This window comes from Chelon labrosus (genome assembly GCF_963514085.1).
Source record: "Chelon labrosus genome assembly, chromosome: 1".
Taxonomy (NCBI): Eukaryota; Metazoa; Chordata; class Actinopteri; order Mugiliformes; family Mugilidae; genus Chelon; species Chelon labrosus.
In genome coordinates, this window is record NC_140337.1 from 16,501,401 (window position 1) to 16,518,432 (window position 17,032).

Below are 17,032 nucleotides of genomic sequence, written 5' to 3' on the forward strand. Positions count from 1 at the left end.
TTTGCTGCGGTAATGAGCCTGCAGCTGAGTCTGAAGTGACAAATAGAGTGAGCTGTGTTTGGGCTCAGCGCAGGGAGATGAATGGAGCGGCTGCAGCTGCCATTACTAGCTAAATATTACACACTGAAGCACACAGATATACACATGCTAACTGAGCAGAAGGCCGGAATATGTTAGGAATGTGCTCTTGGAGTTGACCGACCTTCACACGGACATACGCACCACGTCATGCGCTCGGATACACAGCTATGTGGCAAAGCACACACATTTCACTTCACACGCTTTTCTCGTGGTGACACTCTTGAACTTGAGCGAAGATTACTTTGCCGAAGAATTGCTTCAGTGTCACAGCGTAATGTGTGCTGACTTGCAAGGTTTTTTTCCATGCTCGCATGTGCACACCTACACACTCGCTACACATACACACCCCGTCTTGCTCAACAGGTCAGGATGTTTCACAAGTTGGGACCTGCGCATCGAGGCTGTGTCTGTCTGCATATCGCTACTGTCTCGAGTGTGCGTCTTATATCCCGTCCCAGTAAAAATGCACCCACTCACGCTGCAGACAACGTTGTAGTCTCATTACTGTGGTCTCCAAGGAGTCACCATGGCAATGGCAGAATGAAACCATGGCCTGTGGGAGTGGAGGTGCGTGCATAAGCGTGTGAGTGTGTCCTACAGACCCAGAAGTGGTTTATTCCCCCAGGAAGTGAGTTATTCTCCACAGGCCAATCAGAGGACAAAGTTTGACACAGGGTTTAATCCAATTGGTGCAACATTTCTGACCTTTATCACTTCGGACCAATCCCAAGGGTGCAGACAGATTTCAGGGCAGCGACATCACAAATACAGTAAAATAATGTCGGAGGAATGAGGAAGGCGTGAGTTCCAATACTTGAGCCAATGATAGTGACTTCATTAGGGCTTTCGTTGTTGATGTTGGAAAGGAAATGTGGTTAGAAAGTAGTAACGGAAAGATGTGTTTAATTATTTAATGAATGAAATGTCTTAAGAGAGGAAAAAGGGAAATTGTGCTTAAGATAGATAAATGTCGCAGCGAAGCCACACACAGTCATAGAGAAAACATGTCGTACGTCTTCAACTTCATCTATGGATGGCTCAGGGAACGAGTGTGGGACTAAACAAATATTTACAGAAGAGGATGCATGCATCGTCCTCAGTGTTTATGGCCGGGTTTATGACCGCACTCTCCCCCTCCCGTCCAGCCCTGCCGTTTTTCTTCCCCCTCTCAACAACCTCGACCGGCGTCCTTACTTAAGGTTAAGCAGTGCTTAAGTAAGCTCTTTAATTTCTTCCACTAACACCTGCATGCTTGTGTACATTTGTGCTGCAGCATGAAGCGTGCAGATGTCCCCCAACGTTATGTCTGAAATATATGTTTGCACGTGCATAGTCCTCGGCCGTTTCTGTTTCTCTGTTAACACAAAATGCCAACAGTCCGTATGTCACATGTTGTGTTTTACGTCTGGAGAAGCGGTCTGATAAAAGATAAATAAAAGGGGATTTAATGGAAGGAGAGGAAAGGCTAGACAGAGCATAAGCTTTTGGCCCGAGGAATCAATTTCTGCACGGGCGTCTGTTCAACTTTTCTTCTTTCCCCCCCATCTATCAAAACAGCAGACTTTTCTTCCTCCATCATTTCTGCTCGCTGCTTCCCACATTAACTGCAAAGAGCAGTAAACGATGTTTATCACTTTTCCTAAATGATCTAAGGAATCCTCTCAAATACATGAATTTGGACCAAGCACCGCCAACATGCTGGTGATCGTTTCACCCACGTTTCACCTGCCTCTTCTGTCATCTAAGAGGCATTTCTCTGTCGTCAGTCCATCTGTCTGCACAGACGGCGTTAACGGCCCATGTTGTCCCCTTGCAACTAGAACATACTGGTGTGTGAATTTGTGACCACAATGATAATCTTGTTTTGAAGTTCCAGTTTCTTGAAAGTCATTCACAAATAGAATATATAAGGCAGGGGGTAAGCAAGTCTAAAATTTACCAGATGTATCTGTGTAACATACTTCTTATAGAGAGTGGGTTTTCCCTTTCTTTCACTGTGTTTAATGGCTTTTCTTCATGTAAAATGTCATGTAAAGTTACACAGCCCGAAGTCCGCGCCATAAAACAAAACAGTTCACCTGTTCACGAAATGACCATAAATCTTTTCCTCCAGTTTTAGACACTTTCTTTACATGCTGCCAGCAGAAAAGCAACAGGCTACCGACTCGCTTCAGTTTTTTCCCAGCGCTCCGGTGACGCGTCGATGCATCCACCAATCATATGCGTTTCTTTGACCAGTTCGCTTTTAAAGGGATGAAAACATCCAACAGCGTCAACGAGCATCTCGCCAACGGTGTAGCTAGTTTTGTAACTTCTGTGGTATGGTGATCCTAGCTGACTAATCAGAAAAGACTGGGATTTTTTGGGAGAGGGGCCTTAAAGAAACAGGCACTAAAAATGGGTGTTTCAGACAACGGTTGGGAAAAAGTGCCACAGCAATGTACAGTATGATAAAAGTAATGTGCGTTTTGTATTTTAAAGCATGAAAACATATTCTACTCTGATTTATACTGAAGGGGGCAAAAACAAGATGCACTAGGCAAAGAGCATTTTCTTCTCTTATTTATCAAAGTGACAAACCTATAGATTGTAAATTAATATGGAATTCATGTTCTGCGCATACATAACACAAATCTGTTAATATTTCTCTGTCTTTCAGGAGGTTGAGGTTCTGGACATCAGCACCATCAGGGACACAAGAACAGGAAAGTACGCCAAGCAGCCCAAGGTTGGTAAAAACATGTGCATGTGTGTGGGAGAAAGAGAAACTGTCACCTCCCGCTGTCGACAAGTTTGTCCTCTGACCGCAAATATGATGCTCAAGTGTCACCAAAAGATGTGCATGTCCATCTCCTTTCTCAGCTGATGGTGCAAAGATGATGAGCGTTAATGAGCCTGCTAACAGATGGGCTGTCAGACAGGAAGTGATATAACCGGTGACTGTTGGCCAGGAAGTCATTGTGTAAGAGCGTAGATCTGGCCAAGATAGTAATATTAAACCGCCGGTGAGTGGTAAAAAACTCAAACATAGTCACAGGTGCGTAAATCAGTTTTAAAAAATGACAAAGACTGCACACTCACCTTTGGATCCCCGCAAGGATACAGGTGACATACTTCCTTGACTTTCAAAATAACCTTTAAAATAGACAAATGTCATTGTAGAATCCAAGGAAAGCGTTTGTCCATCTCATCTTTGATGCTTATGCAATATTACACCATCACCTATTCATGTGAATCTTATCTGATGCATGACGTGTGAAATATTGACATATACGTCCGCTATTCAGACAATGATTGCAATTTCAAGGGTTGATGTACTTTCCCACCAGGGTTTCTGCTGTAAACGGTATGTTTATGTTAAGAATGGATCAAATTATTATGTCTGATATGAAAGCGGTCACTCGTTGTCCTGAACCTTCAGTCGCCCTCAGCTCTACAGAGCATTTTAGCACAACGTCACTGTTTTAATTCACTCTGTAACTAGTGAGCACAGGTAAAAACCAAAAAAAAAAAAACTAGAGCCATTGAATGAGTGAATTTGTGTATTTGTCTCCTATTGAATGCATTTCTTCTGGATTTCCTCTGAGCTCTTGCACACTGTGCAGTCTGAGCGTTGCTTCGGCCTCATATTTCTTTATAATCAGTCATTCTGGCTAATTTAATTGAAATGACTGCGAGGCATGACGGAGCAGGAGTGATGTACAATTGACAAAAAGACATTGCGTGCAAGGCAGAGAGAGAGAGAGAGAGAGAGACGGTGAGAGTGGTGGGGGGAGATGGGGGAGAAAGGGTGGACTAAAAAGGAGGAAAGAGTCGATTGGTTAATTAGATCAGAGTGATACACCACATGCATCATATTTACTGTCCTCGGGAGATGGAGACAACGCGCGAGAGTTTGCATGCTCGTGTCTGTGTTGAATCCGTTGCATTGTTTCTGTCATGCTGTGTGCGTCAGTGTAATGAAACGCGCTAACAAAGTGTAAATGTGTGTGCCAGGACCCAAAGCTGCGGGAGGTGCTGGGATACGGCAAGGAAAACGTAGAGGGGAAGCTGATAACCGTTGTCTATGGCAATGACCTGGTCAACATCTCCTTCCTCAACTTCCAGGCCATGCAGGAAGATACAGCAAAGGTAACCATGGAAACCGAGATCCTATAATTTCCTCAACCTGCATATACATCCATATAATATGTCGTCTTCCTCTTCTCTGCCTCCTCCCTCTTAGATAATCTCGTTGACTTTCTGTCCCCAGGGCATATGCGGATTACTCGCTTTACGATGTTGACATGAAGATGTGTGTATGTTTAGGAGTTTTAAAGAGGTGTTGTGTGTTTTGCGCTGCGTATGGCAACAGTTTTAACGTGAGACGACTAGTCAAACAACCTTGTTTCATCCCCTCATTCTTGTCTGTGTGTGCTTTTCCAGATTTGGACGGACGAGTTGTTCACTTTGGCCACGAACATACTTTCCCAGAATGCATCGCGGAACACCTTCCTCCTCAAAGCGTAAGACTTTTGTGTGTGTGTGTGTGTTTGAGCGTTCTCGGCCTTGACGTTAGGCAGATTTTAGATTGCTTCTATTAAACACCCTGTCTCTTTCAGGTACACTAAATTAAAGCTTCAAGTGAATCAGGATGGGAAGATCCCAGTGAAGAAGTGAGTAACACCAACACCCAACCACTTTTTAAACCCTATACAGAATTTAAAACTGCCCACTTCTTCTTTCTTTTCCTCTTGACTGTCTCTCTTCCACTTTCTCTCTCGTCTCCACGGCTCGACTCTTTTTGTTCCTGTCACTCATGTAAATCCCGGCTTTTTGGGTCTGGCTTGAATTCTGTGCGGAGATGTGGCTTGATGAATGGTTTCAATTGATAAAAGCTGTTTGAACAGCGCGTGTGATCTGTCCAAACTCTCTGTGTTTCAGTATCCTCAAGATGTTTTCTGATAAAAAGAGAGTGGAGACGGCTCTGGAGCAGTGTGGCCTTAACAGGGTAATCATCAAATGCAATCTCTCACCAAAGAGCTGCTCAAGATACATGTGTCTGTATTGTACCCTTTTATACAGAACAACAGGGTGAAATAGTTTATCACCCCAGGGTGCTGCACACAGTTGCATTCTTGGCATGCCTTTGCAATATAAAGAAGGCAGCTAAAAGGTGGACATATAGGAGAGTAGCCTTAAAATATGCTAAAATACCATTTAATTAGCTTTTGAATGGATAAAATGAACAAGTTAAAAGTCATAGTCTATATGTGGGTTTATTTTGAGATATGCTAGCAGTTTCCAGTCTTTATGCTGAGCTAAGCTAACTGGCTGCTAGCAGTAGCATCATATTTACTGTACAAACATTAGAGGAATGTTTAAATTAGCGTGTTATAGTCTCATCTAACTTTTAGCATCAAAATAGACAAGCGCATTTACAAATAAATCTATTTCTTTAGCCCATGTTTCCCCTGCTAAGTAGATAGCTGCGCGTTAGCAGAGACACTGAAATAGTTTATTACACTATAAGTAATGACTTTAAATCAGTATCCAAACATAATGGATAAAATCTTTTTGATACCAGTTTAGAGATGTAATGAAAATGTTATGCTTGACGTAATGGATGAACATGTGCTCTACTTAGCAATGTAGCTATCCTAAATGATGGATAAACATTCAAGCTAGCTAAAAGCAATGTGTAAACCAGAAACACGGCTAAACGTAATAAATAAACGGTCGACACAAAGAGTTAACGTAGCTAAACATAACGGATAAACAGTGGAAATAGTTAGCTTAATGTAATGGATGAACCCTAAACATAGCTAAATACAGTGGATAAACAGTTGACAAAGTCAACGCAAAAAACGCAGCTTAAAAAAAAATGACTAGACGACGGAAATGGTTATCTTGAATGAACGGATAAACCGTAAACATAGCTAGATAAAATTAATAAACAGTGGAAACACAGCATGACAGCAACAGATAAACAGCTGAGATCATTGCTCAGCAACTCAACGTTGAGTTAATGTTAAATCAGTGCTGTGTCCCCTGAAATGAAATTGGTTCAACTTAAATTTAGTTGATGATTCAGCATTGAAGCATCCTTAGTTTACATGCACCTTAACAGACTTTTAAAATTCCCATTTCATTGTGGCTTTAAAAGGTAGCTCACTGTATAATAAAACCTATGACCTGTTACTTAACATTCATTTTTAAAATGTAAGCTCTTATGAGGAATGTAAACATATTTATCTCTCAGTCTACATCTCCTTCCTGTTGTATGTGTTCCTTAATTTATTTAGCTTCCTAGAAAGAGTATCTGTTGTTAAGCCAAAAAAAAAGCTATGAAAGAATGAAAATATTGTTTCTCTCCATGATGTCGCAAGAATCTGTGCTTGTATCTGCTTTGTAGGGAACCTCGGGCTTAGAGGTGTTTAGGTTAAACAAGGTTTCTTGTCTGCGCAATCTCTCCTGAAAATCAGTTTGCAGTCACAAGACATTTCTTTTTGAAAGAGAAACCAAAATTTGCAAACTGTGCTGTCAGCATTCCTCTTCAGGTGTCTGTCCTCTGGCGCCTCCTGCTGGTGACACAGAGGAAGACACGCTGCTATGGAAATGACTTGAAATGTCAGCTGTAACTCGGCTGTATAATTGATGATTTATGATACTTAATTAAGTAAATTAACATTTAGCCTACAGCTGACACTATTTAATAGTGTGGTATAAGCATGTTTTTATTTTAGTTTATGCAAATAATATAATTGGCAGATTTGTAGGGTATCAGCGTGTTGCTGGAGGCAGATGGCTGCAGAAACACCGACTGTTAACGGGATCAAACTGTCTTCGCAACAATCAGGCTGTACTGTCACGGTGTTGACTTCTTCACGCCTGAGCAGAGCAATTAAATCTGTAACTTTGCAAAGCTGACATTTTCTCCTCTTTATTTGAAACTCACCAACAAAGCTGAGTTGAATATATTGATAGGTAGTTGAGAGGAGAATTGATCCAGTATTTATACAGTATGCGTTAAGTTTCATACACAGTCCTCTCTGTTATCTTTCTACAGTCGGATGGAATAAAGCCGGACGATTTGACATGGGAGGCCTTCCAGAAGTTTCTCGACGGCCTGTGTCTCCGACCTGAGATACAAAGCATCTTTGAGGAAAGGTACTTGACACACAAATTATAGAAAATATAAACTACAAACTTCACCCCCACCTAAATCTTTTCTTTTTGGGGAGTATTGTAAACCACGCGCACGCACACACCTGCTGCTACACTTTTCTCTCCGCTCCAGCGGCTCCAAGAGGAAGCCGTTCATCTCCTTGGACCAGTTAATGGACTTCATCAACCGCAGGCAGCGAGACTCCAGGCTGAACGAGGTGCTGTACCCCCCGCTGAAACGGGAGCAGGTCCGACAAATCATGGAGAAATATGAGACCAACGCCAGCCAGCTGGAGAGAGGTCGGTAGCTCTGTTTTTCTCTGGATGTCAGGCATCCTTCATGCTTACATCCAGAGCTCAGTGAACAAATGTGAGCAGGAGACACAGACTTAAAGGACTCAGAACTTATAAAAGGATCAAATTTTACTAGATAGTAAGAATTGAACGCACATGCTGCGACTGTATCTGTTTGTCCTGGAGCAAGTTTATTAGCAGCAGCGGTACTGTGGGATAATTATAGGTTTATAGGCGTGATAGATTTCCTTGACTTTTATTACCAGCAAAGTGGAGCACAAGTCGTCCTCTCCTAAGATTCTTGGCCATGGATTCAGAGGGGACATTTTACAGCAGAAGAGAAATGAACGCGGACTCCTATTCTGTTGTAAAATGGGGGTGGGGGGGGGGGGTCATTTACAGATCTGATTTAGTGTCCCTCTGCATATTTTGCTGCGGTCATCTCAGGATGAAGTGTACAAAATTTAGGAATAAATGGGACCACGAGCGGCTCTGCCAGGAATCTGTTAAGCTGCAGTCTGTAAGATGATCCACCCACTGTGTTCAGATCTGACCTCTGTCTGAAAAACAGGAGCCACTTGTTCTTTTGGGGCAGTTTTCTGATGGAGCAGATGACGGAAATTAGATTTATTAACCTCCACTCATCGGGCTTCAAGTCAATTATTTTGATTGCTATAGGCGGACGGATGGGGAGTAAATCAACTCAGAAATAAACGTCCTCTGTCCTGCTCTCGGTGTCTCTTGCAGACCAGATCAGCTTGCAGGCTTTCAGCCGGTATCTGGGAGGAGAGGAAAACAGCATCGTCCCTCCGGAGAGGCTGGACATCATCGACGATATGAACCAACCGCTGTCGCACTACTTCATCAACTCCTCACACAACACGTACCTCACAGGTCAGAGAGCAGCACACATACGGGTTTAAAGCGTCTTTTGAACGTTTGCATTGATTTCTTCAGATCTGAACCTGTAGCTTTTCTTCCTGTTTCCGTCTTTAGTGGGTCAGCTGACCGGTCTGTCGTCAGTGGAGATGTACAGGCAGGTGCTGCTGACCGGCTGTCGCTGCGTGGAGCTGGACTGCTGGAAGGGCCGACCGCAAGACGAGGAACCTTACATTACCCACGGGTTCACCATGACCACTGAAATCCCTTTTAAGGTCACACTGCTCTCGTGTGTTATTTCTTTGTTTTGTTTAATGACAGTTTGATTAGGTCAAGCTAATGGAAGTTACTGCCCTTGTATAACGTTTACACCACGGCGGCTTCGCAAATAACTATAAATCATGGAGGTTTTTACAGCTGCAAACAACAAGTATGTAAAAACCTCGCTCTGTAAATTTACACGATCGGTTTTAGATCATTCGTGAACACGTTATAAAGCCCTGACAAGCTGAGAGTCTGGATCTCCATTAGTGGGTAATGCGATTCACTAGGACTTGGAAAGATGAACTGATTTTGAACATTTTATGGTCAAATGTTCAGGTCACGGCGACCTCACAAAAGAATTCTGGGGCCTTAACTCACCATGTAATGTTTCCAACAGGATCATTTACTTCCAAAAATGGTCAAAGCTCAACTTCACAGTTACATCATGATGTTTAAGAAAGCTCCCTCTAATTAAAAAGTGTAATGTTTGAGTCTGGAAAGATTTGAAACTTAACTGCAGCCTGATAAGTTGCAAGAGACATAAAACTGCTGGTCAACACGGTCATTTTGTTCAAATTTCTCATCCCTTCCCCGACTGCAGGAGGTGATCGAAGCGATAGCAGAGAGCGCTTTCAAGACCTCGCCATACCCCGTCATCCTGTCCTTTGAAAACCACGTAGACTCGTAAGTTGTGACGACATTTGCCAGTGTATAATAAGAAGTAACTTAAAAGGATTCAAAAATGGAAATTTGGTTTGTGTCCTGTGTCCTTTTCAGAGCCAAGCAGCAAGCCAAGATGGCAGAGTACTGCAGGACGATCTTCGGAGACGCCCTGCTCATCGATCCACTGGAAAAATATCCGGTAAGATTCATATCTCGACGCATCTGACATGCACCGTCCTTAAGTGTTCTCTTGAAAGTTACGTAAAACGCAATAGTCAGGTTTATTTTATACAGTCTGTTCTCATACTAAAAATAAAATCCTTTGAGTGATGTCTCTCCGCTGTTCCTCAAGGCAAAATATCTTTAGCCTCCGTAGTCACGGCGTTAATCAACTTGAGAACCATCATATGTATGATCAAACGCGCTGGGACTCATGATCGTGATGATTTGGTGCCCGGAGACACGATGTGCTGCTTTCACAAGACACAACATGGTTCAAAGCGAAGCTCAAATCCAGCTTATGATCCACTCCAAGGGTCATGGCACTGTTAGGAAACCTGACGCGATACTGTGCATATACAGTACAACTGAGACAATTACAATACAATGACAAGTCAAAGAGGAACACGACAGATTTAAGTGGTTTTGATGTGACATAAGCTGTACGCTCTCTGTTTGAGAGCTGTATCCATGTCTGTACAAGTCAGACCACAAAATAAGACCGATCTAATGAACAGACAGACGCTTAATCAATTTGAGAGTGTGACGACGTTTGAACTGGACACAGTCGTCTTTTATTCCCAAACAGCAAAATTGTTGTTGATTTAGGCCGATTTCAGGGACGTTTAACTTTGGTTATAAAACACCGATGCTCGTCCCTGTGAATCCTGTGACTCTGTTGCGTTAAATCTGGTTAATGTGTTGTGGCTGTGGGACCGCCACAGCAGCTCTGACCTCGCTCACAGCGCCTCATGACTGCTCTCGGCCCAGACAAGTCGTTAATTGCAGATTTTGGAGTGATTTTTTCTTGTAACCTTTGATGATTGAGGAGTTGAGGAGGATCAGTTTGGGATCTAGTGAATTTGGAGGCCAGGTCAACACACCTTGAGATGTTTTTCATGTGTTTTGAGTTGCGTGTCAGGCTGCCTCCTGCTGGGGTCACTGCTATGGGGTGGGGGTGCCTGGTCTGGTCTAGGTGGGTGTAGGAGGATCTTTTAAGTGTTTGCTGCATCATCTAAAATTCACCTTCGTGTCGTTTATGTGACTTTAGCTGGTCCCAGGTCAGCCGCTCCCCTCACCTCAGGAGATGATGGGGAAGATCCTTATTAAGAACAAGAAGAAGCATCACCACCACCGACCCTCTGAGAGTGGCGGCAGCATACGGCGCAAAGAGCCGGGGGAGCAGTCGTCACCCAACAACGGTACGTTTTAGGGGGATTGGACTTTATTTGACCAGCCCTCTGTCAGGTTAATATAGTAAACTGATGATTTGTCTTCGTAGACTGCCCTCTGACAGACAACGAGGGAGGCCAGCTCTTGACCAATGGGGAGGAAAAGCTGGCTGAGAGATTGGTCAAAGACTGTGAACCTCGCAAGTCCATCGGTGAGTTGACAAAGATAGAGCGGAAAGGGCGTGCTGTGCGTTTTGGTCTATTTTACATTTTCATTTACTACACCCCACCAGGAGGCGAAGGGGAAAGCGAGGAGGAGGAAGAGGACGAGCCCGTGACAGATCTGAAAAAGCCCAACTCTGATGAGGTAAGAGCCGTCAAGGAGGACCGATGGGCCGTTTTGAGTGGCTGACGGGCTTGACTGATGCATTAGCGTTATCTGACTCCCTCAGGGTACCGCCAGCAGTGAGGTGAACGCCACCGAGGAGATGTCGACTCTCGTCAACTACATCGAACCTGTCAAATTCAAGAGCTTCGACGTGGCAAACAGTAAGTGTGTGTGTTGTGTTTGATGAAGAGCGAGGCGGAGACGAAAATAGAGCAGACGAGCCTCGTTAGCTCTAAGCACCTTTGCTGTGCACCTCATTAGGCGCAGTCGTGTACTCACTTACGGGGTAATGACCGCTCTCGTCACACGTCTTAATAAAGTTGTCTCGCTCTTTCTACATCAGAGAGGAGGAAGTTCTTTGAGATGTCGTCATTCGTGGAAACCAAAGGCATGGACACCCTGAAGAACTCCCCCATGGAGTTTGTTGAGTATCCTTTGAAGCATATTCCTCCCAAAAAAAATAAGAATTTTCTGTTCTATGAGAAGCTGCCAACATTAAAGGAAGACATGATAAGGTGTTGAACTTCTGGAAGATCATTGGTGTAAGCTTTATACTCCGACAGGAAACCATGTAGCCCTAGTTTCTTGTCTTTATGCTAAGCTAAGCTAGCGGTTGTAGCTTTGTACATGGTACATTTGTGCATAATCCTCAACAGCACTCCTCCAGATACAATAAGAACCAGCTGAGTCGGATCTACCCTAAAGGTACGAGGGTGGACAGCTCCAACTACATGCCACAGCTCTTCTGGAACGTCGGTTGCCAGATGGTGGCGCTAAACTTCCAGACTCTTGGTGAGTTTTATTATTTAGTTCCCCAGACAGCAAGGGATGAGACGGGCTTAGATAGAGCTAGGTACATTTATTATACGGTATTTATATTAACATAATACTAATTCTCAGTCTTAATCCTTCTAAATCCTGCTCTTAGCAACGTTCTTGCACTTTCTTATCCCACTCTTCTTTTATTTTTTGTTTTCTTCCTCTCTCTCAGACCTTCCTATGCAGCTGAACATGGGGGTGTTCGAGTATAACGGGCACAGCGGCTACCTGCTGAAGCCGGAGTTCATGAGAAGGACGGACAAACACTTCGACCCCTTTACAGAAAACATAGTGGACGGGATAGTCGCCAACACAGTCAAAGTCAAGGTGGGCACAACCTGAATCCCTCCGTGCGCATAACCGTGTGCCGTCTTCAAGAGTCGTTATAATAAATACGTGTCTTTTAACCTCCGCCAGGTCGTATCAGGCCAGTTCCTAACAGATAAAAAGGTCGGCGTGTATGTGGAAGTGGACATTTTTGGACTCCCTGCCGACACAAAGAGGAAGTACAGAACCAAAACATCGAATGGGAACTCGCTCGACCCCGTGTGGCATGATGATGAAATGTTTGTCTTCAATAAGGTAACTCACACATCAGGATTTCTGTCAGATCTTCCTCTCAGCCTTCTCCTACTTCTGTCTTTATGCGCTCTCTAAACTTTCTTTGTGGCGTCAACGCTCTCCAGGTGGTCCTCCCCACACTGGCCTCTCTGAGGATAGCTGTGTTTGAGGAGAATGGAAAGTTTGTCGGCCACCGAATTCTCCCCGTGTCGGCCATCAGACCTGGCAAGTACTCACACCTGTAAACACACTCTGCGACTTGAAGACAAACCAAAGACTTCCACCAATTTTCTAATGTTTTACATTAACACCACGGGCATCTAGGATACCACTACATCAACCTGAAGAATGAGCTCAACCAACCACTCCTGCTGTCGTCTCTACTGGTTTACACAGAGGCTCAGGACTACATCCCCAATGAACACCAGGGTAGGAACGCCTCATTAACACATCTAAGCAACACCTTGACAGCTTCCGTTGCATTTAGCCGATATAGCAATGACAATATTTATCTTGTTGTTTTAAATGTAACGGATGCAAACATGCTCATCATTATTTTTGTTTAACTAGATAGACAGTCTATCCAATTAGTTTTTGAAAACACTTTTGACTTCCCTGCCGACTTTAAAACTGGTTTTCATGTAATCTAAAAGTGGCTTTAAAGGAGCTCTACTACATGTTGGGAAATCCACTGCTTCCTTGTTGAGGGTGCATTGGGACTTGTAAATAATAATAAAGTTAGCAGTTGGTTAGCTTAGCTTAGCATAAAGAATGGAAACAGTTGGAAACTTTCTCTCTTTTTAATATTTATGTTGATCAAGCACAGTAACTTGGATTTATCATAAAAGACCGCCAGCAGCTCTTTTGTTGGTCCATAATATACATGAACCTGTAATTCATTCTGCGTTTTTATTATCATCATCTTGTGCCTTTTGTACTAAAGTGGATATCCAAGACATTACAAGGCAGGGGGGTTTAGACAGCACCACCCCAAATTCGTCATGTCCGGTCTATTCAGCATTTTAGTTTTCATTGCATTCATTGCAGAAGACCCCACCTCACAGAGATATGACGCTCGATATGAAAGCAAAGTGCTTTCATGGCTGTCTCAGGATATTCAGTCTTAACTTTGATCCAGAATACTGGATCAAAGTGAATATTTATTATGTCAAGCATGTTTTTCAACTAACCGTCAAGCTTGAGGGGTTGATCTTCTTCCCGCACTGATCTGGACGATCCATGCGTCTCGGATCCATTCTTTTGCACTTCTTGGGTGGTCTAGAGTTGGAAAGTTGCAGTCAAAAAGTTTATTATGCAGAATTTTTTGACGAATCGTATTGTCTCCTCACGGGCCGGTAGAAGATGACTTGCGACCCAGTACAGGTCCACAGCCCGCTGGTTGGGGACCCTTTCGTTAAGGCACTTTTTGTTCTGTGTGTTCTCAGAGTATGCAGAGGCTTTGACCAACCCCATAAAGCACCTTACTATGTTAGACAAGAGAGAGACACAGCTGGCTGTTCTGCTGGAAGAAAACAACGAGGTAAGACACATGTGTTGGTATCAGCCAATTAAAAAAAAAAAGGTTGCTATTTTGCAAGGATGTGTGCTTTTTTTTTATCTGTATTAATTCAAACTATTAACATTTCTCTTGTCCAGCACGTCCCTATGCAGCCCAAAAAGATGTGTGACGAGAGTGAAGTCATTCCAAAAGGTCGACTCTCTGTTGACCCTATCCCCGTCTGCATACATGATGACATGCCTGACCTCACCCCTGACCGCAAGATACAGCCACCGGATATCAAAGGTACATACACAAATACAAAATCCCATGACAGTTTATAACATTATTATACGTATGTCCAGAATAGATCTCATATAAAAGGTTGTTTTATACGAATTAAATTAAACTGTTGATGGGTTTACTTACCTCAATTAGCAGCTATGTGTAATAGCTGTCACTCTGTCACTATATTTACTCTCTTGCTAGTTTACTTCAGCATTTTATAAGCCTTCTTTGTAACCAGTGTGTTTTTGTCAGGAGGGTTTCAAGAGAAAACATGTATTATTCAAGAATCAAGAGTCTTTATTGTCATTATGAAAACATAACGAAATTTTGCAGAGACTCCCGGCTTAAGAGGCACACATATAAATAACATTCATTCATTCATTCATTCATCTTCTATACCCGCTTATTTCTGTTAAGGGTCGCGGGGGTTTGCTGGAGCCTATCCCAGCTCTCATATAAATAACATATCATTTAAATAAAATAAAACACTGATTGTGTTTTGATGTGTTTTTTTTAATTTTTAAATCTTTTCATTCATTGTGTAACATTGTGTGACGATCCCTTCCACTCTCTTCCTTTTCATCTAATTTCATGCATTCATGACAAATATGATAAGTTTTAGATTAGCATGTATTACGTCAAAGGGGAATTACCGTTTTTTACAACCTGGACCTTATTTCTGGCATAAAATACGATTGTTTACTCACCCATATAACTTTGGTGTTATTTGGAGTCATTTGGACAATATAGAGATCTGCGTATATCCATATAGTGGGAGTGACTGGGGCACCGAAACGCAGCCTCTAAATAACGCATTATCTGCCGCGAAACTTGTTAATTTCACCAGTATTTTGTTATGATATGCTAGTGCTATTCCCTGTCGAGTCCAGACTTACCTGTTATCTATTCGCGGATGTGCAGCGGCTTGTTGTTCTTTGGCCAGCTGTTGCTCTCTCTGCCTTTGCATCCTCCTCATCCGTATACTCTGGCTCAAAAAGGACGTCCATCGTAAACAAAGTTGTCGTCCACAACCTCAGAATCTGAAAAATATTTAGCCATGTTGCCAAAAAGTAGCAGTAGTAAATTAACATAAACAAGCAAACAAGAAGCGCGGGTGCGTGTGACGCTCAGAGATGACATCATCCAGGTCAGAGGTTAGTAGGTCAATCTACAGACCCCGGATGATGATAACAGGTAACTCTGGACTCAACAGGTAATAGCACTAGTGTATCATAAGAAAATATTGGGGAAATGAACGAGTTTCGCGGCAGATAATGCGTTATTTAGAGGCTGCGTTTCGGTGCCCCAGTCACTCCCACTATATGGATATACACAGATCTAATTATCGTCCAAATGACTACAAATGACACAAAAGTTGTATGGGTGAGTAAACGATCGTGTTTTATGCCAGAAATAAGGTCCAGGTTGTAAAAAACGGTAAATCCCCTTAAAACCTTTGTATAGTGTCGACAAGTTTTTGTTCCTTTGTGTTTTTTGTCGATCATCCATTTGTGTGTATGTGTGTGTCTGTGTAGCACCACCACCTCAGAAGGAGGACCTCATAACCTCTGTTCTGGCAAGTAAGGTCATCCCGGCGCATCCATTTCCACATTCAGACATGACTGAAATCATTCTGTTTGTCACATAGAAAACTTGTTTTATGTCATTTTTTATTTTTTTTTAAAAAAGCTGGATAAGCTACAAGTGTTTTCAGCAGGACTCACATAACTCTGTGTCTGTGTCTGTCTCTCAGACGTCCCGATCCTTTCTGTAGAGGAGCTGAAGCAGCAGAAGACTTATACGAAACTGCTGAAGAAGCAGAGCAAAGAACTCAAGGAGCTGCGTAAGAAACATCTTAAGAAGGTACACACAGAATGGAAACACTCAAATCTACGTTGATATAGCAGATACATTAAAGTTTGTTCCTTACGGCTGTGTGCTACAACAGCCGCGTGAGCCGTGTATGCTACAAGAAGTAATACTTTTTTTTTATTCTGGTGTGCGTAGGTGTGGAATAAGAGCAAGGAGCTGAAGAGCCGGAGTAGCCAGATGCAGTCTGACAACCAGAGGAAACGCAGTTCGATAGAGAAAAACCTCAAACGTAGCTTCAAGAAGAAGTAAGAATGGATGGAAAAAAATAATTACTGACCTGTAATTATTATACTGAAAGTGATGCAAAAAGACCAGTTTGAGTAGCATCTGTGTATCTTGACGGGGGATACCAAAACACTGCACGGCTGTTTATTACACTCTGACACAGGAATTCATAAATCTGTAAAATGATAATCCCTGCAAAGTTTAGCAGCAGTTAGCCAGCTTATTTGCTTATTTACACCTGTGTTGGCACCTGTGCTGACTCATAATGGTGCATACTGTTTAGTTGGGGAGTAATTTGAACACAGAAAGGCATGTGTGGACATTTGCAGTAGGGAACTTTAAAAGTCAACGAGGAATTCTTAAGCTGACCGAACCTGGTTTCCTTGTGTACTCCAGCGAGTCGCAGGAGTTGGCGCAGCGCGAGCTGACCAAACTGGATCAGGAGCTTGAGAAGCAGGCGGCTCAGCAGCTTGACTGGCAAATGAAAGAACTGCTTGAACTTCGACAAACGCTTCACTCACTGGAAAAAGAGAAGCAGCACGAGCACCTGCAAGAGGTAACAACACACTCAAACACACCGACTGCGTGTGTGAAAGTCATCACAGTACCTATAAGGTTTTGGATAAAGAGTACATACTCAAAGTGACTCCCGCGTCACACACT

At 43.0% G+C, this 17,032-nt stretch overlaps 1 protein-coding gene across 1 annotated transcript in view; it reads left to right on the plus strand.

The window, feature by feature from the left end:
* plcb3 (phospholipase C, beta 3 (phosphatidylinositol-specific)) overlaps positions 1-17,032 on the plus strand; it is a 53,583-nt gene that overhangs the window by 30,483 nt on the left and 6,068 nt on the right. The window contains exons 3-29 of the mRNA XM_084545970.1: positions 2,741-2,809; positions 4,078-4,212; positions 4,507-4,586; positions 4,683-4,736; positions 5,005-5,071; positions 7,130-7,230; positions 7,361-7,527; positions 8,269-8,415; positions 8,518-8,675; positions 9,266-9,348; positions 9,442-9,526; positions 10,598-10,748; positions 10,829-10,930; positions 11,012-11,085; positions 11,171-11,267; positions 11,450-11,534; positions 11,774-11,898; positions 12,098-12,252; positions 12,343-12,507; positions 12,612-12,711; positions 12,811-12,915; positions 13,932-14,026; positions 14,143-14,290; positions 15,808-15,852; positions 16,026-16,135; positions 16,280-16,389; positions 16,766-16,925. Coding sequence (XP_084402096.1) covers positions 2,741-2,809; positions 4,078-4,212; positions 4,507-4,586; positions 4,683-4,736; positions 5,005-5,071; positions 7,130-7,230; positions 7,361-7,527; positions 8,269-8,415; positions 8,518-8,675; positions 9,266-9,348; positions 9,442-9,526; positions 10,598-10,748; positions 10,829-10,930; positions 11,012-11,085; positions 11,171-11,267; positions 11,450-11,534; positions 11,774-11,898; positions 12,098-12,252; positions 12,343-12,507; positions 12,612-12,711; positions 12,811-12,915; positions 13,932-14,026; positions 14,143-14,290; positions 15,808-15,852; positions 16,026-16,135; positions 16,280-16,389; positions 16,766-16,925 — 2,973 coding nt within the window. The remainder of the gene's footprint in view (positions 1-2,740; positions 2,810-4,077; positions 4,213-4,506; positions 4,587-4,682; positions 4,737-5,004; positions 5,072-7,129; positions 7,231-7,360; positions 7,528-8,268; positions 8,416-8,517; positions 8,676-9,265; positions 9,349-9,441; positions 9,527-10,597; positions 10,749-10,828; positions 10,931-11,011; positions 11,086-11,170; positions 11,268-11,449; positions 11,535-11,773; positions 11,899-12,097; positions 12,253-12,342; positions 12,508-12,611; positions 12,712-12,810; positions 12,916-13,931; positions 14,027-14,142; positions 14,291-15,807; positions 15,853-16,025; positions 16,136-16,279; positions 16,390-16,765; positions 16,926-17,032) is intronic.